Below are 27,164 nucleotides of genomic sequence, written 5' to 3' on the forward strand. Positions count from 1 at the left end.
TTGTTAAACCTTTTAAAAACTGATATGTTCCAGGAAAAAAATCATACATATAGGTTCCTGAGTGGTATCCTTCACATTTTCCGTACTGCACGTACCCTACGGCAGCTGTTAACCCAATGAAAAAAGGTCTTTTTATTCTCCTAGAAAGATCATCAATAGGAAAGTGGATATGGAAACTCTATAAGTTATGTGAAGAGGAGGCAGCTTCATTTCCTATTATATATTTCTCAACATTTCAGACTTTTCTTGAGTTAAATATATTTCTCTTTTCTACATGTCCCATCTATAAGTCCTGACATTTTACAATATGTGGTTTCTCCCAAAATTTCAGAATAATGTCATGATTTTAAATGCATCAGTTTCTGCTTACAGATTTTAGCAAATCAGCATATGAATGTTGTACCTGGTTTAAAAACAGTTGCTTTGTACAATTCTCAATATACACCATATTGCCAAAAGTATTCGCTCACCTGCCTTGACTCGCATATGAACTTAAGTGACATCCCATTCCTAATCCATAGGGTTCAATATGACGTCGGTCCACCCTTTGCAGCTATAACACCTTCAACTCTTCTGGGAAGGCTGTCCACAAGGTTTAGGAGTGTGTTTATGGGAATTTTTGACCATTCTTCCAGAAGCGCATTTGTGAGGTCACACACTGATGTTGGTTGAGAAGGCCTGGCTCTCAGTCTCCGCTTTAATTCTTCCCAAAGGTGTTCTATCGGGCTGAGGTCAGGACTCTGTGCAGGCCAGTCAAGTTCCTCCACACCAGACTCTGTCATCCATGTCTTTATGGACCTTGCTTTGTGCACTGGTGCACAGTCATGTTGGAAGAGGAAGGGGTCAGCTCCAAACTGTTCCCACAAAGTTGGGAGCATGGAATTGTCCAAAATGTCTTGGTATGCTGAAGCATTCAGAGTTCCTTTCACTGGAACTAAGGGGCCAAGCCCAGCTCCTGAAAAACAACCCCACACCATAATCCCCCCTCCACCAAACTTTACACTTGGCACAATGCAGTCAGACAAGTACCGTTCTCCTGGAAACCGCCAAACCCAGACTCGTCCATCAGATTGCCAGATGGAGAAGCGCGATTCGTCCCTCCAGAGAACGTGTCTCCACTGCTCTAGAGTCCAGTGGCGGCGTGCGTTACACCACTGCATCCGACGCTTTGCATTGCACTTGGTGATGTATGGCTTGGATGCAGCTGCTCGGCCATGGAAACCCATTCCATAAAGCTCTCTGCACACTGTTCTTGAGCTAATCTGAAGGCCACATGAAGTTTGGAGGTCTGTAGCGATTGACTCTGCAGAAAGTTGGTGACCTCTTTGCACTATGCGCCTCAGCATCCGCTGACCCCGCTCCGTCAGTTTACGTGGCCTACCACTTCGTGGCTGAGTTGCTGTCATTCCCAAACACTTCCATGTTCTTATAATACAGCTGACAGTTGACTGTGGAATATTTAGGAGCGAGGAAATTTCACGACTGGATTTGTTGCACAGGTGGCATCCTATCACAGTTCCACGCTGGAATTCACTGAGCTCCTGAGAGCGACCCATTCTTTCACAAATGTTTGTAAAGACAGTCTGCATGCCTAGGTGCTTGATTTTATACACCTGTGGCCATGGAAGTGATTGGAACACCTGATTCTGATTATTTGGATGGGCGAGCGAATAATTTTGGCAATATAGTGTATCAAGTTAACCGCAACATTTTGCAACATTTTGCAACATTTTTACACAAATATTATATTATACACAAATCCTGGAATGTGACAGGAGCAACGTCTATTAGTAGGAGTTGTTAACGAGGGGTTGAGAAGCATCAAAACAGCTGGAAACTGTATATAGCTACAGTGAGGGAAAAAATTATTTGATCCCCTGCTGATTTTGTACATTTGCCCACTGACAAAGAAATGATCAGTCTGTAATTTTAATGGTAGGTTTATCTGAACAGTGAGAGACAGAATAACAACAAAAAAATCCAGAAAAACACCTTTCAAAAAAGTTATACATTGATTTGCATTTTAATGAGTGAAATAAGTATTTGATCCCTTTGCAAAACATGACTTAGTACTTGGTGACAAACCCTTGTTGGCAATCACAGACGTCAGACATTTCTTGTAGTTGGCCACCAGGTTTGCACACATCTCACATCTCAAGGAATTTGGGCCCACTCCTCTTTGCATCCACGACCCATTTTCAATGCCCTGGTTTTCTTGGTGACTATGGTACCAGCTGCCTTAAGATCATTGACAAAATCCTCCAGTGTAATTCTGGGCTGATTCCTCGCCGTTCTCATGATCATTGAAACTCCATGAGGTGAGATCTTGCATGGAGCCCCAGACCGAGGAAGATTGACAGTCCTTTTGTGTTTCTTCCATTTGGGAATAATCGCAAGACTGTTGTCACCTTCTCACCAAGCTGCTTGGCGATGGTCTTGTAGCTCATTCCAGCCTTGTGTAGGTCTACAATCTTGTCCCTGACATCCATGGACAGCTCTTTGGTCTTGGCCATGATGGAGAGTTTGGAATCTGATTGATATTTTCCTTCTGTGGACAGGTTTCTTTCATACAGTTAACGAGCTGAGATTAAGAGCACTCCCCGAGAGTGCTCCTACTGTAATCTCAGCTCGTTTCCTGTATAAAAGACACCTGGGAGCCAGAAATCTTTCTGACTGATAGGGGATCAAATACTTATTTCACTCATTAAAATGCAAATCAATGTATAACTTTTTTGAAATGCGTTTTTCTGGATTTTTTTGTTGTTATTCTGTCTCTCACTGTTCAAATACACCTACCATTAAAATTACAGACTGATCATTTCTTTGTCAGTGGGCAAACGTACAAAATCAGCAGGGGATCAAATAATTTTTTCCCTCACTATATATGATAAAGCGTTCACCAAAGATGAACAACGTCGTTCCAGAAAAAGCAAAGAAAGGAATATTTTTGTGCAGTATGGATAATGTAGGAATGCAAAATAATTCTTTTTGTTTGTTGTTTGTTATAGTTACTGTAATAGCATGTCCATTATGTAGGACAAATAGAAACAAATACTATTCCAATAGTGACCTACATTTCTCCAAAATACTTGCTTGCAATACCTTTAACAGAGACAAAGTTTATCCTATGGTACTTTTGCTTGCTTAAGCACAAACCTGTGCTCTCTGGAAGATTTGTTTTCCTTGGTTCCTGATTTCTTTCATTCAGATCATTCAAAGAATGATCACACCATCAAAAGCCCGTAAATTACCAGAGCCTTCTCCTTGTATTATCTCCTAGTATTACTTACCTTAACTTCTAGATCCTGTTGTTATATTATTTTATTAGATTTATTTATTTATTATTTTATCATATTATATTATTTTGTCATATTATGTAGTTATTTATTTATATTGATTATTTATTTATTGTATATTATTTATTCTATTTATTTATATTTATTTTATTTATATTTATTTACTATATTATGCACCATAAGGACTGCTTTTTTTTTAGTTTGTTGCATTGAAATGACAGTAAAGACATTCATTCATTCCTTCAGCCACCACATCTGACAATTTTATCCTGGATACTAAGAGATCTGCATCAGTATTTGATTCCATACCAGCAGTCTTTATACAGGAAGATTAAGTCAAAGTCAAAGTCAAATTTATTTTTAAAGCACACTTAAAACAACTTAGTTGACCAAAGTGCTGTACAATTCTAAAATAGCTGCAGACATAGAAACAGACAATAAAACAGACAATAATAATAAAATAATAAAAACAGGGAGAAGAATACCTCATCACTCAGTATTAAAATTTTTCCTGTAGTCTGTAATAATTGTCTTTATGTTGAGATGGTTTGCTAGTGCATGCATATCAGAAACATGCTAATACATTAATTAATTCACTTTCAGTACGGCTGAAAGTGAATTAATTAATGTATTAGCATGTTTATGGCTTTATGGCTGCGAACAATCCAGAGCCTGCATGTGATGCCAGTACGCTGCCGTCCACCATACGCATACATTCATACTCTCGTTCACATTTAGGGACTACTTATGCTACTTATGAGTCCACATATGCTTGTTTTTGGAGAGATGGGAGGAAACCAGAGAACCTTGAGGAAACAAAACCCCCTTAGCACTTGGAGAACATATGAAACTCCACACAGACAGTGAGCTGAGCTCTAGACCAAACCTGTTTCCCTGGAGCTGTGAGGCAGCAATGTTACACACTGCACAACCTTGCCATTTCCTGCCCTCAGTGAAATAAAAGAGTTAGTAAATATTTGATGACTGGATGATTGATAATGCTTGCTTGAGGAAGCACATTCTCATACTTTTTTATCTCCATCATTATTACCACCACCTTTCAGTAAGCAGTCGTTGATCTGGGGGCAAAATCCTTTAAACCTAATCTTCACAAATCATGTTAAGTAAGAAGCCTCTAGATGGGGACAAGGAACCAGGAATGTACCTAAAGCCAGAGGAGTTTTTAACAAGGGGGACAGGATTTCTAATCAGACCTCTGCTATGAATATAACATTTTGGATTTAATGTGAGAATGTATATTCTTTCAGGTGTATCATAAGTATGTGTATTTCAAGATCAATTCAACCCTCTACCTCATACGCTCATCAAGCTAAGCACTTGCTTATGTCTCACACTTTATTCCATCTAGGCAAACACTGATCACATAGTACTTCATCAATCCCAATTCCTGGAGAGAAACCGTGAGATAAATTGAACCTGGAAAACCTAGACAAATTCCTAGACGCTTCAAACAGTTGGAGAGAAATGAAAGGAACCACAACACAATAAGGAATGTTCGTGAATTTATTTTATAGTCATAGATTATATTCAAAATGTTTTGACCACATCCAAAGGAAGTAAAAAAAATAGTATTTATAACATAAAAACAATTGTTTCCTTTAAAGGTCACAGGAAATTTAAATTAATAAAAATTTTAAATGAATTAGTTTGTAAATTGATATGCATTTTTCTTATTAGTTGGATCTTTTTTTTTAGTTTTGCTCTGTTTCTCTATAAACAATCGAATATTTCTGGAACTTATAGAACAAAGAAAAAAATGGCCATTACCCTGAGAACATTGTAGGGATACCTGAATCATATGCAAATCCGGTACATTTTTCTACCAACATCAGTAAAGAAAATACGATTTTCAAGCTAAGTTCATATTGCCCAACAACCACATAAACATTACATACATAACATTAATACACTGATTTCACTTGTTTTTGTGTAGCTGGGTTACTTTTGAATACATGCATTTAATGGCTTTTTATTGTTTTTAAATACACTCTAGCATTAAGGCACAAATACTAATCTATATACGTAAATCCTAATTACCGGATCTCTGGGATATGATGAGAGGATCGTGTGTGAGTATGAGTTGTTAATGTGGGGTTGAGGATGCGATGTTATGCAGAAGAGTGCAGATGTGGTCTTTGTCAAATGAATCTGTGGGAGAAAAACACAACGTAGTGAAGAACAGAGTATGCTCTATATCAGACAACCAACAACAAACATTTATTCTGTATTCATATATGTGTATAAAATTTCTGTCAAATGAAAAATATGTATAAAACAGTCGCTCAAGGATTACATGAATTTGTGATCGCAGAAATGAACCTCATCAATCAACAATCAATTAAACTTGCAATTTTTCAAAATTGACAAATATTTTGGGCATCATGCCAACATATAGCCGTCTTGTGTCTTCACTATTAGACGTTAAAAAGAAAAGTACTGTGCTTGTGATTTCGCCAGTTTGTGTGGTTTTCCGCAAAAAAAACAAAGAAAACTAATTTTTAAAATTTAAAGTATTTTTAGCTGAAAAACACAAACAATTCCTAAGAGATTTCTGATATATGGAAGAAAGCACCTAATGATATGCTGTTATAGAAACCTCATCAGTGACTACATGGTGTAATGAAGAAAGTTTCTATCCTGAAATGAATTCTTTTCTTAAAACAACATGTAATGAATATAGTAATTTTTTATCTGTTGTTTATTGTAGAATGTCACAAAAGAATTTAGCTCCTGTTATCACATAGGTTATAAATAACATAGGTTATAAATGTCACTGGAGACTCCTTCCACAAACGCTAAACAAACGTCTCTGTAGAGAAGATGTTTGTCTATGTAAAGTGTACACCTTATGAACGAGCTGCAACAAATTAAACCCTGTCCATTTCTCTGTTTCTAGTTATTGTGTCATGCTGAATGGTGTAATGGTCCTGTGTTAGTCTTTTCAGAGCATCGAAATACGACTCTTGTGAATTATTGCCACATTCACAAAGGCTCTCACTGATGTAGATGTAGATGTGATCAGATACACAAGCGAACAAAAGCACTATTTATTTATAGAGGCTTTTTTCTCAGGTATTAGGATGCATCAGATATCAGCTGATTAGATTGTTTGGGGAGTAAAGAGGATCATAATGGCTCTGAATTGTTTGTTCTTTTATTGTGTTACTTTTTTGTAACAAATTTTGTCCATACCATTTGCTAATCCAGACTTCTCTTGCCTCGATAGAGTACTGCAAAAACAGAGACAGAGCAAAAGAGAGAGAGAGAGAGAGATCAAACACAAGATATTTACCACAATAAATTATGTATATTTTATTAATCTTCATATTACATCAAATTATTTGTAACAATCTATTTGCAACACATCATAATTTGTTCAGTGTGACAAATCGCTTCACAATATTTAATACTTTATTTAACCAGTGAGCCCTGGGACACCTTTATTATTAAAGTTATATCCATTTAGGGTTACATTGTTATGGTTCCTGTGAAACAAGTTAGCTCCTGTTCTCACTACTTCCTGTTAAGACCAGCATAAAGAATTTTGGAGACTTACCCATTCCGACTCCACTGCCAGAGCAATAAACTGAAAGAAATAAAAGAAAATTATGAAGTTTTTATGTTCTCTGCATAAACTAACACTAACACTGGGTTTGTTGCAGCCTAAAATTCAAAGGAATCATTTGGTCGAATATTTCATATACAGTTTTCCCGTAATTAATTTGTACACAAGGATCTATAAATTATTCCTGTTGTCACAGTAAGAAGATCTGTATTAAATATATTATGTAAATGTTACAGTTCCTTTAATGTCAGCGATCATACCGGAGTACATCCTACTGGGACAGAAGGGCACCACGGTTCCATCTGGGTTTATGGGCGCCACCATGACTGTGTACACGTCACCGCACATAACCTCCGACACATCACATATGCTTTGTCCCGGTGCAGGGCTGCAGGCATAGACCCGGCCTCCGCCTGTCACCTGGGCTGTGAAGTTACCGAGGGAGGTCGATGACCCCCAGGAGACACGCAGTGTGTTATTGCCACGGGTGTACAGACGGATTCTTGAAGGGCAGCACTCACCTGGAAAGACAGGTTAGATAGACACTCTTAAAATGTGTATATTCTTCCTTAATTCAAACTGAAAACACAATTGCAATCACAGGAGCCCAAATACCCATTTGCAAAACATCACCATCCAATGCTTAATTTGTGTACTCTAGAGTGTCCTGAAATCTGACTGGCTAATGGTGGGCATTTTTTAAACCAATGAAACCATGTAACTCACTGGTGGAGAAGCCGTGGTACATGCACAATGACTTGTTTCCCTTGGAGCTGGTGGCCTGTAGCGAGACGGTGTAGTTTGTTCCGCAAGTGATGCATCCCATCAGGCACTTGGTCTGCGTAGTGTGACACGTGGCATTGCCTCGTGACGAAGTCAATGATACCATAAAAGACTGAGCTCCCTGAGCAGCTGACCAGGTGACGTTACTCATGGCCTGGGTCACCTGAGTGACATTTAATGTGGCTGGACAGCATGGAGCTGGAGAAGGAGGAGAGGAAGACTTCCAGTAGAGCTGGAATCTCAGAAGGCTTAAAAATTACACACTGCTTTACAAACTAAACAAAAGGTGATATAATACAAACGTATAAAAAAGAATAACAAACCTCCCCTTTAATGGTGGCAGAAAGATGTAAAAATTACAAACGGCTTCTTTAATAGTAGCAAGAGGTGCTAAAAAAGAAGTGTTTAGTAGCTCTAGAAATTACAATCCACTTCATTAATGATAGCAGAAGCCATTAAACATTACAAGCTGTGTAGTTAATGACAGCACTTAGCTCTAAAAATAACAAACCTCTCCTTTAATGATAGCAGAATGTGCTAAAAATGTAAAGGGCTTCTTTAAAGAACTGTTGTAAAAAGTTGTAAAAAAAAAAATTTCAAACCTCTTCTTTAATGACAGAAGGAAGCTGTAAAAATCAGAGACTGATTTATTATAGAACGAGACACTAAAAAGCATTAACCGCTTCTTTAATGTAAGCAGAAAGAACTAAAATTCTTTAAAGATAGCTGAAATTGCAAACAACTTCAGAATGTTCTATAATAAATAATTTTTTAATCAGAGATAAATCAATTGCTGAGAAAATCACCAGTTCTATGGAAAGTGTACCTGTCTGGAAGGATACGCTGTAACTGGGCATGCTCAGTCCAGCGGCGGTGGAGGCAATGGAGGTGACCTGATAGGAGGAACCACAAGATAATCTGTTCACCTGACAGGATGTTGCCCTTGACTGACAGGTGAAGGGGCCGTCTGTTGATCCAATCACAGTGACTGTATAGTTGGCAGCTTTGTTAGTGGCTGTCCAGGTGATGCTGACAGAGGAGGAGTTAGTCGGAATCACGCTCACTCCCTCAGGCATACAGGGAGCTGTGTGAGAAAAGGTAAATGCTCTGAACCAGAATGTAGAGTGCAATAATGTAAAGTGTGTGCTTGTGTTTTGTTTTTTTTTACTTGTTTCAGTCAAGCGTGGTCTGCAGGAGCGATTACATCCCCGGGCTTCATTACAGGGCGAAACGAGAACGCTGTACCAGGTATTGCAGTTGAGATCAGAGAGCACACACATGGGTGAAGTGTCATTACACAGCACAGTGTAGTTGGATGGGTCTGTGGCCTGTATCTCATACAATTCTGCCCCTCGAACTGCCGTCCACACGATCATCAGAGACTCCCAGGAAATTTCCGTCACGGACACGTTCTCAGGACAGCATGGCACTATAAGGAGGATGGGAACAAATAGAAATATTAGCTTTATAAGTTGCTTTGGATGGTACATGCTTTGGTGATTCTTTGGATTTCTACCTACAGGAAGTTTGATTTAGGATGCGTCCTGGAGGACTGGCTCCAGCTTGGTTGTTAGCAAACACACTCATGATAAACGAGTAGCCGCAGTGGCAGCTGAAGTTACAGGAAGTGCCCGTGGAGTTGCACATCTCTTCGATTCCATCGTCTCGCTTGCTGAAAGCCGTGTAATACTCTGCATAGGACACAGAGTTCCAGGACAGGGAGCAGTTACCGTTTCCAATGTCATCCACACGGACAAGCTCTGGAGGACACGGGACTGAGCAACAGAGGAGGACAACAGGGGTGTGTTTTTTTAAGAGTACTAATACTAATATTCAGTCAGTGTATATCAAAATCCACACTCTGCCTCATAAGCACTTACATGAAACGTAACGCTGCGGCTCTGAGGACTGGCTCGGTCCGGCTCGGTTGAAGGCAGTAACAGTGATATACTGGATCTGTCCACAGCTTAGGGGACTCAGAGTACAAGAAGTCGAAGCAGAGGAGCAGTTGAGTCCAGCCGAACTCACGGCTTCGTACCGACTGGCTCCCTGAGCAGGATTCCAGGACACCAACAGACCCACAACATCGTTCACTGACGTGGTCACCAGTGCAATCAACTGTGGAGTACGAGGACCTGCAGGTGCAGATTTTGACCCGGTTACATTTACTGTCTAAAAGGGAGATTCTGAAAGTGATTGTACCTCAGCAGTGTCAACTTCTCAAATCTTACTGGTTAAAATCTGATTGAATGATTGGCGTTATTTATTGGCGTAATTATATGGAACAGCAGCGATGATAGTTTATATTCCTGCACTAGTTCTAAAAAGGTTATGGTTTCTATGGTAACAAATTTCACAGAGACTTGATTGGTGAAAAAAAACTACTACAACTACAACTTCTACTTTTAATAATAATAAGCACATTTATATAATTAAAAAAAGCTTGAATGTTTTTCTTTCTTTTTTTAAGGAGATGTTTTTTCATGGAACATTTTTGGAAGGAGTCTCCAATGTAAATATTTTGTATCAGTCAGTCGGTCCATCACGATAAAGACTTCAGGACAAAGAAGTTTGTGATTTCTTGGATTTTTGTCCTGTTACACTCAGGAAACTGTGATAACAGGAGCATGTTTAGTGGACATTGCCTAATATTTAATGTAGCTATAAATGGGGGGAAAAACAAACAATGTGTCAGATTTTTTACATAATGTAATTGTTGCCATTTTTCTGTGAGGAATTAAACACTCTGGGATGAGCTGCTATTAGAAAATAATGACCTTCACTTTGCTAAAAGTAATTATAGTAATAGTAAAAGTGTTTTAGCTAAGAAGAATGACAATTCTACATTGTTTTGAAAAGCTACACAATAACATGAGCTCATTCAGTTTACTCCAGTACAAAACTACAACCTCCGCTGACTTACGGGTGATCTGGCAGACAGTGAAGTCGTCCCCGGGCACGCTTAGCGAACTCCAGGCATTAGCTTTGATACAGTAGTTAGTGCCAGCCTCCAGGCTGCTGAAGGTCACACTGGTGTTACTGGTGTTGAGGCGACTCTGTTGGTACGAACCGTCACGTATAATGCTGACGCTGTAGAGTACGGCATATGGAACTGGAGCCCAGATCACCACAATGCTGCTGTTACTGGGTGAGCTGCTGTTTAGCAGAGGAGCGTTCAAAACTAATTACACACACACACACACACACACACACACACACAGAAAGACACTGGTGATCACTGAAAGCTTATTAGAAGTCAGGAGATAAATTAAAAGCCCAAAGGACATAAGAATTGACCGAAAAGGTTCCACAGGTTGCAGTGTGGCAAATTGAGGTGACTTCGTTATTATTTTAATAAAAATACAACATTTACACAACCCCAATTGACTCAACAATTGTAGAAAGGACATTATTTATAATCACACTCTCTGGTGTTATACAGATGATGATGAGGTTCCCACAGAGTCTGGTTCCTCTCAAGGTTCCTCATATCATATCAGAGACTTTTTCCTAGCCAAAGTTGCCCCAGTCTTGCTCTTTAGAAATAAATATAAATTTGAACTGAATTGATTTGAACATGGAATGAATATCTTTCAAGTCTTTTATATCTCATGGCCATAAATTATTCATTTGTGGTTGTATAAATCTGCATTTTTGAATGACAACTTGACATGCTCTGGAATAGTTACACTTGACATGTGGTGTCTGGTAATTATTAAGTGGGAAACATTTCTTAATTGAGGTTACATGTAATGCTGTCATACTTTCAATGGTGTGTCATGTGTGTATCCATCTATCCATCTATCCATCCAACAGGGTGGTGGGGAACCTGGAGTCTGTTTCAGGGGACTATTCCAGGTTCTTTATCACCATGCCCCTTCAGTGCTTCTGTACTACATAATATCCAGTTATTTAAACTTCCGATTTAGAAATATCATAATTGTTGTATAATGAAGGTTGTGCCAAAAAAGAATTCAGTGCAGATTAATGTTTCTGTTCTGCCCATCTGTTCATCTCTAAATTAAGGCCACTTTATTCCCCATGTTCTTGAATAGCATGGAGGTAAACAATACTATGTTCCTTTGTTAATCTTTTCTATTGTCTGAAGTCACTGCTTCATACAGATAGTTTTCTCATAATTGGAGCTTCACCATTAACATGACAATAAGAGTACGCCCTGTCACCCAGCCCGTGAGATAGTCTGCTATAATCCTGAGCTTCTATCACGGTTCACCTGCAGGATGAGTTCGGATGCTGAAACTTAAGAGCAACCACCTGATGGTGTGTCCAACAGGAGCCATGTGAAAAAAAAACGTGGAACACACACACACATGACCTGGAGGTCAAATATGAGCCACATCCTGCTCCTTTTTTTTTAACTTAGTGGGGAGATCAGGTGACTGCAGAGGCTTGAGGTCTAGAGAATGGCCGACAGTGTGCGTACATGAATGGGTCGTTTCTTCTTGTGACAGGGGGATTTTCTTTTTTTTTTTCCCCGAGTGTGGACAGAGAAGGAAGAATACCTGTCTTTGCTTGGACTGAGGTCGAAGGTTGGCTCTTTCCTCCACTGTTGACGGACATGACACTCAGAGTGTAATCGGTGTACGGCTGCAAGCCCGACACCGTCCCCGGAGAGCCTTGCACCGGCGTCTCGGACATGAAGGAGCCGTTGCTGGTCTCTGTCCTCAGGATGTACGAGGAGGCACCTGAGACTTGTGTGAACTCCACTGTGATGCTTTGGCTCTGTTTGGAGGATGCCGCCATGATGGTGGGGACATCAGGAGCTGCACAATTACACAATTATGTCATTAATACTGTGTTGATGATAAAATAGCAACATTGTGGATAAAATGAATGAAATTCTGTATGTTTTTTTTTAACTTTAGTTTTTTTTTTTTTACTGAACTTAATACTCTAATGATTCTAAGCTAAAAAGAGTACTCCAATATGTTTTTAGTCTCTGTGCACAGTATCAGTACTGAGGGTTTGTTTACTATGACAAGAATTTCAACATGTTGCCTTAATAAATAAATAAATAAATAAATAAATAAATAAATAAATAAATAAATAAATAAATATTCCCCAAACTTGCAAGCTTGTAACAGATATCTCAGGGCAACATTTATGAAACAAAAAAAAAAAAAAAAAAAAAACTTTTTATGCATTTTGTTCTTTCAAAAAAAGTATAATTCTGTTAAATTCTGATGAAAGTGTAAAAGTATTTTAGAGTTTACATCACACAGTCCTGTATTTCATTTATTCAACAACTTAAACATTTATTCAACAATATTCAACAACTGCCCTTAGAATTTTAATATAATTAAATACGGTTTTCTCTTCTCTTGTCTGTTGTATCAAACAGAATGCAAGGGAGAGAGACTAGCTTAAAAAATGGTAAAGTATTCCTTTAATGAGTCATATTAACCATAATAATAATAATAATAATAATAATAATAATAATAATAATAATAATAATAATAATAATAATGAATTCAGCAAATGCCCTTAGACTTTTCTTCTAAAATAAGGCATGTGAGAATGTTCTTTTGTACATTCTGTAATGCATTCATCAACTCCCCTTAAGATTAATATGGCTGAGTGGCTTCATTCTCTTCTTTTTAAGTAAATTGAAACATTTCAGAACACTGGAGATTCCTTTCCTATTCCTCTTCTAATCACTTTAATAATGTATTCACCAACTGCCCTTAGATGTAAGATGAATGAGCTGTGAGTAAACAGGGGGTTTCTCTTTATTCATAAACATGTCAAAACACAGGTATTCCTTTACCATTTTCTATTGATGCAACATCGACTGTATTCGACAAGTGCCCTTAGTTTTATTAATAAGTGAGTAGGATTTTCTGTTTTCCCCTTACACCATGTCTTGTATGTGGTAATTGCATGTGGTTACATATGAGTATTCCTTTAAAATAATTAACAATGCTTTCAACAAGTGCTCTTAGACATAAAATGAGTGAGCTGCAACTAAACAGGGTTGTTTTTTTCTCTTTTATAGTACATGTAAAAAAAGTTTCAAAATGCTGGAGTACTTCTTTAATTTGTTCTGCTGACTTTAATAATGCATTGGTGACAGTACTTGACAACTGCCCTTAGATTTTTATTATAAGTCAGCTGATTTTCTTTTCTTAGTATGTATATTCTTGTTAAATTCTTGTCTGTGGTAATGACATGTATACTGAGTCTACAGTGGATAAAGATTCGATTAAACAGCACTGGAGTATTCTTTTAATGTGTTATAATGACATTAATAAGGCATTTAATAACTGCCCTTAGACGTTTATTACAAGTGAGCTGTGAGTAAACTTATTTTATTTGCTTAGGACATATAAAACTTGTTAGACTTCTTATCTGTATGTTACTCATACAGTGGATAGGGTTTCAAAAATTCCTGAACTTTTCCTTTAATCTGTTTGTTTGTTTTGTACATACCAGTGTATCCATCCACAGTGGCAGAAGCCAGCACACCCATGGAGCTGTCCAGTGCCTCCACCCTAAAAGTGTAAGCGCTGCTGGGGTACAGAGGGGCGACAGAGCCCATGACGGTGTTCTGGCCGAAGGTGCTAAAGACTGACTGATTGGGAGAGTTGCGGAGTGTTGCTGTGAGTCTGTACGAGTACGAGCCTGCGTATTTACTCCAACTCAGAACTGCGCTTTTAGAGGTGACTGTGTACATGCTGATGGGTAGATCAACTCCTGAGGGGTAAGAGAGAGACATGGAGAGAATCACAGAGACAAAAATGGAGAGAGAGAATCACAGACAGCAAAGTGGAGAGACACAGAGCGAAAAATGGATGGAGACAGAAAGAAAAAGTGAGAGAAACATGGAGAGAAAAATGGAAAGAGAGAGAGACAGAGAGAGAGAGAGACACAGAAAGAAAAACAGAGGGAGACATTAGGAGAGACATGGAAAGAGAAACAAAGAAAGACAAAGAAAGAGACAAGAAGAGAGGCTCAGAGATAAATATGAACAAAGACAAAGAGAGAGAGACACACACACAAAGAGACACACAGAGAGTCAGAAAGAGAGACACAGAGAGAAATATGGACAGGGACATGAAGCAAAACACCAAGAGCACAGAAAAAGCAAAAGAGCTGAATTTATAATAAAACACAAGAAATTCTCTAAGATGTAAGATAACTGAACTCTGATGGCAGTGTAAACTCTTGGGGGAAAAAAGTGTATCATTAACATTCATTTATTCACACATGGGGTATCATAATTTTATTTGTTTATTCATTCATTATTAAACCAATATTTAAAAAAAAACTTGTTTCGTCATCTAAAAAACACCAAATTCGGATCTTACCTTGCACAACATTCTGCAAACAGAAAAGGAAAAAAAAAATGCAATATATTAATTTTTCGAACCCAGGATCAGTTTCTGAATGTCCATCAAGTTTATTCAAACAGATTTATATTTATTTATTTATTTATTTATTTTATAAACATACCTGTGCAGCCATTCCAAGTAAGAACACTGACAGCGTCACACCACTGAGTTTCATTCTCTCCAAAAATCCTGCCTGGTTTCTATGAAGCTGAGTTGATTATCCGTGTTATATTCTGCTCTCCTGCTCTCCTGCTCTCACTCTTGTCTCACGCTTCAGTGTGTATTTTTTTTTCTTGGTTGCCACTTGTTGAAATACCTGAACTTGTCCCCGCCCCTTTGGGTAAGCCAATCAATCAGAGTTGAAGGAGTTCAACACCTATAAGCAGGTGGACAAGACAGAGAAAATGTCTACAATTTGTTGCCATAATAATTTATGTAGATAAATATATTCATAAAAATAATGATATACTAATTTAAAATGAATACATAATTATTTTGAATAATTATATTATTTTGAATAATTATATTATTCCTTTTTACTTTTATTATTGTTTGCAGTTTTTTATCATAGACAAAGTGGTAAATAAAGAAAATTGGATTCTAAATAAAATTTATTAAAAATTGGGCACTTTATCAAAGTTGTTCTTTTTCCTGTTTTGTTTAATATTTTATGACCATTGCTTTAATTACAGCATACTAATTTGAAAAGAAAGAAAGAATTAGAAAGTTAAAAAATGTACTTACATAAATGAAAGTAAATGTTTTGTTTATTTTCTTTAATTTTATATTTGTAGTTTCATTTACCATTGGGGATTTTTTTTTTATTTTGGAGTAGAATTGTTTTATTTTGTTTTATTTAATGTGTATTAAATATTTTTCTCTAAGCTTTATAAAATGTTCTTATTACTTATAATTGTATCTTAGATATTATTATTATTATTATTATTATTATTATTATTATTATAGCATAGTTCCTTAGATATATTATCTATTTTATTTTCTCATTTTCTTTCATTCTTTCTTGATCTTAATTTTTACTGAAAGTACTAATGTAACAAAAAAAATCTTTCATTATAATTTGTAATATTGGGATGTATTTTTATTTTATTTTTTGCGAAAAAAAATATAGAAAGAATTGTTACTATTCTTTTTAAAAATGAGCGCGTGACTATACTGCCTGCAATATACAAGCTATTCACATAGACGCGCGCGTATGCACGCGCACGAGCACGCACTGACGCAGACGTCACTGGTGACGCAGTTACGTATTCGGAACCTGTGCAAAATGGCAGCGGGTACAGAGCACGGGCTGAAGAAAATAGTTTGGCAAAGTAAGGGTATTTGGTTATTAAATGCGTTTTGAATGGTTGCGGTATGGTGTACAGTGCCGTGTGCACATTTACACTGTGTGTTTTTTGTAAACGACGCATAAAATGTCCATAAAGATAAATACGGAAGTTTGAAAAAAATGAGTGTAATGGAAACAGCAGTCGTGTTGCGTTTCCTGTTATGTTGTAACTCCAGCGCGCACAACACTTTTTATTTTCACATCATTTATTTATATGCTTTTGTTGTGTTTTTATATCAGAGATTAACGTGTGCAGTCTGAGCCGACAGTCTGTAGCACTTTAATTAGCATAGCTACATGGCTAACTTAGCTTTCTGAAGTCAACCCTGTCACATTGGTTTTGAATCGAAAAAGTTCGTTAGCTAAAGAAGCAAAATAATTTATGACAATTTCTAATTATAATACTATAAAATATTTATAGTTGTTATGGGAAAGCATTAAAAAAACTACATGTGAATATTTTTATACAATATATATCACGTCATCATCTTCATCATCAATATTGGCATGTATGTATAGATTTGCATAATATATGCACAGGCATATGCATGTATTTGCGTAATTAATGAATTAAAAAAATGTATTGTTTGTTTTCATGCCTTATGTTATGTTACAGTAATTAATCTGGTTTCCGGTTTTAACACTTTGTTTTGGTTTGTAAACAAACTGGGGGGAAAAATGAGAGAAATAATCCCAAGGTTTTTAATAATAATTGAATGCTCATTGACATGCAGGTGATGGTTTCTTTGGATTTCTTAGGAAAACGAGCGCAGTGTGTTATTGTATGCTTAAAACCATAAACACAAGCTGTGTTGTTGGGGAAAAAAAAGACCTAGAAGTGACCTTCAGGGTGGCTTTAACGTCTTAAATAGGGCTGAACAGAAGACGGGATTAAATGTTTAAAAGCTTCAATCATGGGCGATTTTCAGATGTAATTATTAGACACAGAAGAACAAAAAGACATTTTCGGCTTCTTTTATATGAATTTCATTACACCCACTTTTACTTATAGAATTTGTTAGCTTGTGACTTTGGTGTATTGATGGATTTATTTTTTGTTTGGGGGGGCATGACCACACAGAAATCAAGGACACTATTATCGCAGACTGCAGAAGATCAGAAGTATGGAAGGTGAGTGTGTTTTTATAGTTTTCAACCTAACAGGGCTTCTAATCGTTCTTAAAGGGGGGAAAAAATCATCCGGTTTGTTAAGTGGAAATTATAAACAGTTCCTACATCCTGTATGTACAATTCACACACCAGCAACTTAGATAGTACATGAGCGAATAAATAAACACACATCGGGGATGCTGATCCTGATGATGGTCAAAGTGAGGGCAGAGGATGAGGCTCAACGCACTTACTAATGTGAAATGTTTTTTCGTCTGTGAAATACTACCTGGATTGTCATTTCCTGTGTGTGTGTTGTTTATGTAGATAATGATGCTGGACAAATTCACCACACGACTCCTGTCGTCCTGCTGCAAAATGTCCGACCTGATGTCCGAAGGCATCACGAGTAAGTACATGAAGCACAGACGTGTCGCATGCAGTGCTGATGAATTCTCCACTCTGATTGGTCAGAAAGTGTTGTTTAGGTCTTGTATTAATCTTATATGTGTGTGCTCAAATGCTCTAATTCGGTATTATTTCTTTGAGCGGTTGTTATAGACTGGTCCCATGGAGCTTTGAACAATTAAAATGATGATGTTGTGCGTTGTTTGCAGTTGTGGAGGATTTGTTCAAAAGCAGAGAGCCTGTCCTGGAGATGAAGGCTATCTACTTCATGTCTCCTACTGCCGAGGTTTAATTAGTTTGTGTGTTTATTGTATTAATTATTACAGTCATTTATCCTGTTTAAAAAACTCACAAGTGCATTTCTTTCTATGCCATCATTATTGTGTGTGTGTCTTTCCTAACAGTGTGTAGAAGCACTTATAAATGACTTCAGTCCCAAACCCAAGTACAAAGCTGCATACGTCTACTTCACAGACTGTAAGTGTGTGTGTTGTTTGTGATCTGACCTTAGTTTCTGTTTGTATGTGTATTTGTGCATTTTAAATAAAAATAAAATGTCCCTGTAATTACTAAAACTCGGAAAAAAAAAAGTTTTAAGTATTAAAACTTTTCAGAAAAGCAGGAAGTGCTTGTTTTATATCCTGACCAATCACGTTGCATGTTGTGGAGCAATCGAGGGGGGGGGGGAACACACACGAACACACACGAACACACACACACACACACAGACAGAGGATTGGATCAAACACAAGTTCTGGTTGAAAAATGCCTATTTAAGACAAAACAGCCTCTTCATTATTTCACTTCTTATTTTATTCACATTGTTGATAATAACGAATGTAATACAGAGAGCAGATGATACCAGCTAAGAGTGGTTCCAGTTCGCTCCAAAAAAAACAAAACAATTTTGCTGTTGTATTACAAGCATTTTATTCTATTTCTTCTTCTTCTTCCTACATTTTTTTTTTTAAATACAGACTGTCCAGATGACTTGTTCAACAAGATAAAAGTATTTTGCTCGAAGCACATTAAAGTGTGTAAAGAGATCAACATCTCCTTCCTTCCCTTTGAGGGTCAAGTAAGTGTCGCTGTTTAACCATTGATCTGTAGCGCCGTTAACTCACCAGCATCAGACAATATGTTTTGTTGCTTACAAATGACATGTTTCGTTGCTTACAAACTAGACTAATGTTGGCTGTGTGTAAGGTGCCATGTAATGCTGGAGTGTTTTTGAGCACTGACTGGGTGATGGTGAGTTTATTAGCTGGGGAAACCAGGACAGTTACACTGTTAAATTTTGTGGTCGTTGTTTATTTGAAGTCTGTTTAATCTGATCTGCTACAGTTGTTCAGGAGGATTAGATCTTTTGTATTACTTTGCTTTTGCTGTATTTTTTTATTATTTTTTTTCAGTTTGATTTGATGGAGTTGATTTGGGGTGTGTGTTTGTGCAGGTGTTCACCTGTGGTAAGCCTGAGGCCTTCAAACGCATCTACGACAGTAACAGTCAGGATCGAGGGCAGACCCTAGAGGCCATCGCCGATCAAATTGTCAGTCTATGTGCCACCCTGGACGAGTACCCTGGCGTCCGATACAGGAAGTGAGAGCAAACACCTCTACACACACGCACACACACATACCAGGAGCATGCGTTGCAAGAGGGACATAGCAGTTGAAAACATGAACATGTCATTTGTTTGGGTTGGAGCTAAATGACGGGTCAGAAAAAAGTACACACAAACATCGAATGATGAAGGAATTATTGTGTATCTTTGTACACTATAAACATTTTTGCTTGCTTTTTTTCACATTCAGTTTAGCAGCCTTTAAAATACAGTATGTAGTGTTACCTTATATACCATGTGTTTTGTAATATTTGGGAAACAATTTTATTATCCATTATTTTCATGTAGAGATTCAGTAAAGGATTACGCTAAATTGCTGGCTGAGCTTGTGGACAAGAAACTAGCGCGGCATTATGAGCTGGACGACAGCAACAAGAAGAAGGTGGCCTTTATTTTTTTTTTTCATTTAATTCTCTCTGGCTCTTTCTTGTTATTTCTGTCTCTTTCTCATTTGCCCATTTGTAACCTCTGTGCTTTAGGAAAAGACGCAAGCTCAGTTAATCATCGTCGACCGTGGGTTTGATCCTGTGAGCCCCATACTGCACGAGCTGACCTACCAGGCCATGGCTTACGACCTCATCCCCATCACTGATGACACATACAGGTAAGCTCATCTTTTTCATTTTATATGCAAAATGATGAGACAGCCAGCTGATCAGTCCATCAGACAGAGAGTCAGATTGACTGACCTACTGGCTGACTGCCGGTTTATCAGTCATACAGCGAGTGGGTCAGTCATTCAGTCAGAGGGTCTGTTAGTCAGCCAGGCAGTGAGACAGTCATATAGTGAGTCAGTAATTTACTCAGTGAGTCATTCATTGAGTCTGTAATTCAGTCAGTAAGTCTGTGAGTCTTTCAGCCGACACAAACTAATACATATGTCAGTTGAATTGTGGTTTGTGTGCCAGGTACAAAGGGAAGGATGGAGTAGAAAAAGAAGCCTTACTGAACGAAAATGACGTGCTATGGATGAAATTGCGACACATGCATATCGCTGAGGTCACTGCGTAAGTAGCTACTAAAATGACTAAAATACATTAGGTTTAAAGTGCTTCACAAGTGTTTCGCTTATTGAAATTGTTGTCCAACACATCAACATCTTGCTTCTTTAGTTATGCTGGGAAGCTATAACGCAAATGTACACACTCAGCTTAGGATTTTTATAGCCTCCAGTTTTAGCCCTGTGCAAATTGCATGTGTAAATCATTAAATAAGCAGAGTTTGATTATTATAACACTGTTGAAGTCATCAATTACATAAACTTATTTCTAGTAACACTTTTTTTTATTCAACACTTTAATGTTTTGTTTTTGTATATAATTTAGGCAAATTCCCAAACTTGTGAAGGAGATCTCTGCTAACAAGAAGCAGCCTGATGGGAAGGTGTGCACTTGTTCTCCTTCAGAGTCTCATTCAGGTTTAGATGCTCTTTGCCCTGTGTACCATTTCAGACTTTTGTGTGCTTTTGTTCCTTCAGATTTCGATAGGAGGATTGGCCCAGCTCATGAAGCAGATGCCCTCCTTCCGTAAGCAGGTTGCTCAGGTATGCAACACCCGATGCCTGGCCCTGTCTCTGGGGACCAGTGTCCTTATACTCACATGACACACTCCTGGTTTTGCGGTACACTTCCTGAAAGGTTTCCATTCACTGCTGAGATGTGATCTGTGAAGTCAGTGCCATGCCCTGACCTTAAGCATTTTACATGAATTCTGTATCTGATATCCTTCAAAATGCTTGTAGCAATGTCTCAAATGCCACACTTTCTACACTTTTAGTGTGATTGGTGTGTTACTAATAAGAGTGGTCTGCTGGACTGTGTGTTCATCGCAGTTGAACAGGACATACTGTCTGAGCATGCTGTGTTGTACATTACACTGAACTTTAAAATAGATGCTTTAGCATCAGATCTAGTTCTTACTAAAAGGACATGGAGTATATAGATGTGTATGTAGGTATTTACAGCTTTATTGTGAAACCATGTTCCTTATACTGACTTGGTTTGTTCCTCTTCTCAGAAAACAGTTCATCTCACTCTAGCAGAGGATTGCATGAACAGGTTCCAGAGCTCGGTGGAGAAGCTGTGTAAAGCGGAGCAGGTAACAGATGAAAAACTGGTGTTGGACAATTGATGCTTATATTTAGTACCACTGCAGAAACACAAACTCCAGCTCTACACATTTTTTTATGCTGCTGTTTGTATTAAGTATTAAGTGAGGTAGAAGATTAAATTGTGTGACACTGTGGGATAGCAGGTGGTGAGAAGCTAAACATATAAATAGAAAATCTGCTAATGATGAAGTTGTAATTACACTGGCCTTTGTTTTATTACTGCTTCCTGGTGCATGTCTGAGAGACAAATCACCTAATGAATATTACTCCTACATTGTTGCCATAATCACACCCTCCAGAACCAACACACTGTTAATGTGTGAAGTATTTTGTGTTGCTCTGTCAGTAGACAGGGTTTTAGTGTGCTGTTGTTCTCTGCCACCCTTTAATCTATTCCTTTGCTAATATATTCTGTTGTTTTTGTGTCTGATTGAACAGGCAGTACTTTCTAGCTGTGAGTGTGATAAGGACCCAGTCTAATGAACATTTTGAACACAGTCTTTCAAAGTCCTCCAGCTAAATTAGTCCAAGTTTGTCCTCACTGTACATTTCCGTGCCTGTAGGACCTTGCCAACGGTTCTGATGTAGAAGGTCAGAAGGTGAAGGACCCCATGAGGACGCTGCTGCCCATCCTGCTGCACCCCCACAGCACCCACGATAAGATCCGTGCCGTGCTGCTCTACATCTTCAGTCTCAACGGTGCTTCTCAAATAAGCTCCTGATTTGTTATTAAAAATACATATTTCATGAGCATTAAAATAATTTTTTCATGAGCATTAAAATTTCTGTTTACATTTCAACCATTCAGTTTAAATGTTTTTGAGGTGATGGGGGAAAAAATATAGAATTAATCATGCATATACACACTGTTATATTTAAACTGTTTTTATTATGTGTGTGTGATTTTCCGAAAGTAGGGACGACAGAGGAGAACCTGAATAAGTTAATTCAGCACGTGAAGATCGAGGATAAGCCAGAGTACATCACCAACTGGAAAGAGTTAGGGGTGACTATCATCAGTTCGGTGAGAGAGGTTCACAGTCTTTTATAACAAACCGTTCATAAAAGCGGATGCTGTCAGATGCAGGGTCTCTTCATGTACATGTTTTCGTGTTTGTGCAGTCGGGTCTATTCTCTTTCCGGAAGGCATCTAGAAGAGATCGCTCTCAGGAAGAGACATATAACCTCTCAAGATGGACACCAGTTATCAAGGATGTGATGGAGGTGAGCGACAGTCTGGGGAAAAAACAGTAATGTATTAATAAAAATCTGTGATTTGCAGCTGCACTACTTTCAGAGCTGCTAATATAGAAAATGAATCAACATCTGACCAATCCGGATCAAGAGTTCAGTGGCGCTTTGTTGCGAATTTTGATGCAAGAAAGTTTAGCTTGTGCTTTATTGAAGCCAAGTGTTGCATAGCGTTGGCCTCAGATGATGTGGTGATGGCGCTGAGAACCAGGCCACAGGTCCAGTGAGACTGAGGGTGTGGTAATGTAGCTGATTTATCTCGCATATCACGTACCTCTCATTCACTTTTTTAATTCTGCAGCAGTGAGAAACTGAGAAGCCGGTTCCCACATACAATCACAAACTTATTTATTCAGCATATCACCTGGGACAGTCGAAGATATGAGGTGCAGTGCAATGACATTTTATTGTAGTAACGCCATCTTTCATGTTCTTGTGTGTGTGTGTGGCAGGATGTGGTGGAGAATAAGTTGGACACGAGAGATTGGCCGCACCAGTCCGAGTGTCCCTCGGCGTGGAACGGATCCCGAGCTGTGAGGTAAACCAGCAACCAGTCATCATTAATCCATGCTTTCAAACTGGGAATAAAGATCACACAAAATATAAAGAAATTACATTAATCACTGAAGGTAAAACATGGAGATACAATTTATTTATGAGGTTGAGATAATCCTTTTTCCCCCAGTATGTTGTTCATCTCTGATAAAGTCCACGACCCTGATCAGGATATCGATCAGTGCAAACGGCAAAAAACGATCTTAAACCAGTAATGTAATTCTATGAAACGCTGTAGGTGTGCTCATGTCCATCTCTCTCATTCTCTCCCTCATGCTCACAGAGTCGTGAGGTAAGGTTGGTGAAGGTTTTAAAAGATCTTTTCCATATTTAGAGGTGCAAGCATAATTATGCAAACCAGTCAGTTTGAACTGTTCCAATACCAGTTTAAGCAGCAAAAAATATCAATAACAGATTATTAGCTAACAGAGGTTTCATTTTGATTAGCACCAGCACCTCCTAGTACTCTACAGTGTGTTTTGTCATCAACCTTACCAATGTGTCATCGTATAGAATTTCTTATGGAACTTTTATGGCACCTTAAGTGGCAGTGAAAACAAAAGCGGTTCGCCTTGGTTCATCGGTAAACTAAAATGTTCCGATTCTCCCTCCTATCCATTCTTTTCCACAGTGCAAGGCAGAAACATAAGCCGAGCTCCCCGGATGACCACAGGAGTGGCTCCCGCCTCATCATCTTCATCCTGGGCGGAGTCAGCTACTCAGAGATGCGCTGTGCCTATGAGGTCACCAAAGCCACCAAGTCCTGTGAGGTCATTATCGGTGAGTACATGCCAGGCTGTCCTGCAGAGTTTTATTCTTCTTACACCACAAAAATAAAAGCAAAGTGATTGGAATTGGTACATGTTTCTGAGAGGTTTTTTTTTTCTTTTTGGTCTGCCTGTTCAGGTTCCACTCACATCCTGACTCCCACCAGCCTGCTGGAGGACATTCGCAATCTGAGCAAAAAACCCATGGAGAATCTCACAATAGTGGATGAGAAAGCCAGCTGCTGAACTTTGGATTGTTGGAAACCATCATGCACCCCCGCCTCATCCTTCTCCTGCCTTATTTCCCCCATGCCTTTTTTCTAAACACTCAGCAGCTCTGTTACAGGATTAAAGGGAATGCGTATGTGATCAGTTTTAAGGGCCTTCTCCACTTCTGTTACAGGCTACAAACGTGGGGCAGGTAATCTCAAGTTAAGAGACTACCTGCCTCAAGTGTGTGAGGCTCTAATAGAAGAAATGGTTGGACTGGAGGGGGATCCATGAGTATTGGAGTATTCTTCATATATCTTGAGCGAAATGTGTATGCCTCAGAGACAGATTAGGATTTATGAGAAATGTCTGGCCTCTGATTGGCTTAACATTGTTCAGGTTGTGTGAAGATTCCATCCGTTAAAGGATGCTTTAGTGTCCAAGCCAATGTACACCATTTTTCTCTGACCATGGCTTCCTATGAAGATAATGTGACAAAATAGATCATGTAGTTGTGTCTCACCCAAACTTTTTGTGTAATAACGTGCAAATCTTTACATGCACCAAATATTCTCTTTTGTAAAATAGGAGAAAGAGATTATACTTCCATTGTAATTCTAAATTTAAAGTGGAAGTCCATTATCATTTCATTATATCAATCCAGATATAACTGGGTCAGGAGGTGTTGATTAGTTTGAAATAACAGCAGTGCTGACCACACTAGCTGCAAGTGCACTCACTTCAACAGTAACAGTTAACGTTTATGGAAGGAGTCTCCAGTATCAGTGCCTTGTAACAGCAGTAAGATATAAGACTCGTAAGATGTGGTTGTAAGAGGAATAAAACATCTCCAGACATGCTGCTGTAGGAAAATTCTTTAAACTAAGGTGTTGTCCAATATGGCGCCTCTAGAGCATCACAGAATTCATGTTCAGAACTTCCAAGAACTTCTTAGCTACAGTAGCTTCACAGCAAATAGACTCCAGACACATCGCGTGATATGGTGTACATTTGAGTTTTCGCTTCAGTAACCCTTTAAGACACGTTAGTGTCATGATGAAGCTGATCATTCCCGCATTTAGTAGACAATTTGCTCATAATGGCGAACTCTGTGCTTATTAACCCCTGTTGTACGTTACACTAAATAGCGGTTAGAGTTTATATTGCTGCGTTTCTGTCGTTTGTTCTGGAATAATCTCTGTACTGTTGTTCATGTGACTCTACTTCACTGTGCGCTCGTTTGGATGGAAAACCAGCGCTGGTAAATCCCGGCCCTGTGTGAATGGAGTCCAGCTTTAATATATTCCTAGTATGTAGTGACCTCTAGTGCGTTTATATTTGTTTCTGTGTTGTTCAAAGATATTAATGATTATTTCGCACCGAGTAAAGGTCGCACCGTGGTGCCTGCTTTAGCGCCTCAGAGAACAGAGCTGCAGTTCTGTCCTTTTTTCAGTCTGATCACTAAATTATCCTCTTGTAAAAATCTGTAATTAGAAACTTAAGTACAAAGAGCCTGGGTATTTAGTGATTAGAATGAAAAACATAAATAGCACACAGGATTAGCTCCTAATATAGTCAATCAGTCGAGATACTTAGTTATGATTAATAATTAGAGAGAATTTTACTTTGACTAACCGTTATTATTGGTAATAATAGTTAAAAGCTACTTGGGCAGCAAACTAGGCTAGTCAGCTGATTCTAGCTCAAACCAGGTGCCTTTTTAATGGAAAGGCATAAACAGAAGCTGCCTCGTATTTCTGCATTATGTAATGATTTGGATATGGTAGCTCTTATATTTATTAGTGACATTAGCCTTGAAGTATCGGCTGATTGACTACATTTAGAGAAGACTCTTCCATTTTCTGAACTTTGGACCAGATTCGGTATTAATGTTCTCCGTGTCTTAACAAAATTATTTACTTATTAAGGGCGAGTTCGTATCTTCATATCTCAGTCAGCTCTGGATTTTCACTTGTGTGCCTTGTTTGAATTGCGTGTACAGTTATATATATGTTATATATATATATGTATATATATATATATATATATAATATGCCTGCTATGAATAACTAGATTTGTGTGTTCTGCTTTGTTGCAGCTCTACAAAATAACATTTAATTACATGTAATGTAATTATTAACACCACTTTCCATCGAACAACTGACAATTAAATGTATGACGTAGTTCAACTACCACGTGCTGTGTGCAGTGTGTGGTGTTCTACGGTGTCGTTTCTATAGTAACAGCTCGCACAGTTACTTCACATAAACCTAATAAAGAGATTTTTGATATACGTTCAACAAAGAAAAATGTGTGTAATGGAGACATTTATTTAGCTTTTTTCCCCCCCTATAGCTGCTACATTGTAAGTGAAGATCATGCTTAACTGCTTTAAATGTCTCGCTTTACACCCCAATCATTCAGGATTCTCTGTTGCACCACGAACCCTTAAGTAGATGCTATAATTTACTTGTTTTCAGCAATGTCTGTCTCAATCTGGCCATTTTTGTCCAGCTTTCAACAAACTCATAATAAAAGTATTTAAAAAGTCTGTCTGAAATTTGAAATCTAGATATCCTTTTTACACTGGGAGACATTTTTAATATAGTTCACAAGTTTATTTGTGCTAAATGTCTGGGCTTGTCTGGGCTACAGGCCCTGTAAGATGATGCTATATTAGAAATACTTTAGCACCACCTTGTGCTCAGACCTTTCCACTTATGGAGATTACGACGGAGACCACAGTACATACACACACACACAT

General features: G+C 38.2%; 2 protein-coding genes across 3 annotated transcripts; one reads left to right on the plus strand and one right to left on the minus strand.

The window, feature by feature from the left end:
* Nucleotides 1–4,912: 4,912 nt before the first annotated feature.
* Nucleotides 4,913–15,283, minus strand: LOC131366141 (fibronectin type III domain-containing protein 7). The gene is made up of 14 exons (XM_058410349.1): nt 15,139–15,283; nt 14,994–15,006; nt 14,116–14,379; nt 12,189–12,449; nt 10,589–10,846; nt 9,546–9,800; nt 9,186–9,440; nt 8,834–9,094; nt 8,492–8,749; nt 7,609–7,863; nt 7,143–7,403; nt 6,874–6,903; nt 6,510–6,547; nt 4,913–5,465 (listed from the first exon to the last, which is right to left on the minus strand). The coding sequence occupies exons 1-13, from the start codon at nt 15,190–15,192 to the stop codon at nt 6,516–6,518; spliced, it is 2,457 nt and encodes an 818-aa protein (XP_058266332.1). The 5' UTR covers nt 15,193–15,283; the 3' UTR covers nt 4,913–5,465; nt 6,510–6,515.
* A 957-nt stretch (nt 15,284–16,240) lies between these two features.
* stxbp3 (syntaxin binding protein 3) lies at nt 16,241–26,951 on the plus strand. Of its 2 annotated transcripts, none has more exons than XM_058410078.1 (19): nt 16,241–16,348; nt 17,447–17,496; nt 17,803–17,884; nt 18,093–18,169; nt 18,288–18,360; nt 18,861–18,961; nt 19,337–19,482; nt 19,796–19,889; nt 19,987–20,111; nt 20,416–20,514; nt 20,833–20,890; nt 20,985–21,050; nt 21,524–21,604; nt 22,181–22,316; nt 22,532–22,641; nt 22,740–22,841; nt 23,321–23,406; nt 24,055–24,203; nt 24,330–26,951. In XM_058410078.1, the coding sequence occupies exons 1-19, from the start codon at nt 16,303–16,305 to the stop codon at nt 24,434–24,436; spliced, it is 1,788 nt and encodes a 595-aa protein (XP_058266061.1). In that variant the 5' UTR covers nt 16,241–16,302; the 3' UTR covers nt 24,437–26,951. The 2 variants fall into 2 exon arrangements, with proteins under 2 accessions (XP_058266061.1, XP_058266062.1); XM_058410079.1 differs by having other exon boundaries at nt 22,535–22,641.
* The last annotated feature ends 213 nt before the right edge of the window (nt 26,952–27,164 follow it).

This window comes from Hemibagrus wyckioides, linkage group LG15 (assembly GCF_019097595.1).
Source record: "Hemibagrus wyckioides isolate EC202008001 linkage group LG15, SWU_Hwy_1.0, whole genome shotgun sequence".
Lineage (NCBI taxonomy): Eukaryota > Metazoa > Chordata > Actinopteri > Siluriformes > Bagridae > Hemibagrus > Hemibagrus wyckioides.

Excerpts from the sequence above, each read along its gene's own strand:
- LOC131366141 (XM_058410349.1), bottom strand. The coding sequence starts at position 15,192 with ATGAAACTCAGTGGTGTGACGCTGTCAGTGTTCTTACTTGGAATGGCT. Across the intron at positions 10,847-12,188 it reads CTCAGTCCAAGCAAAGACAG|TTTTGAACGCTCCTCTGCTA; the intron begins GTATTCTTCCTT and ends GTGTGTAATTAG. Across the intron at positions 6,548-6,873 it reads TGGCAGTGGAGTCGGAATGG|TACTCTATCGAGGCAAGAGA; the intron begins GTAAGTCTCCAA and ends CTGTTTTTGCAG.
- stxbp3 (XM_058410078.1), top strand. The coding sequence starts at position 16,303 with ATGGCAGCGGGTACAGAGCACGGGCTGAAGAAAATAGTTTGGCAAA. Across the intron at positions 16,349-17,446 it reads GAAGAAAATAGTTTGGCAAA|AAATCAAGGACACTATTATC; the intron begins GTAAGGGTATTT and ends ATGACCACACAG. Across the intron at positions 23,407-24,054 it reads AACGGATCCCGAGCTGTGAG|TGCAAGGCAGAAACATAAGC; the intron begins GTAAACCAGCAA and ends TCTTTTCCACAG.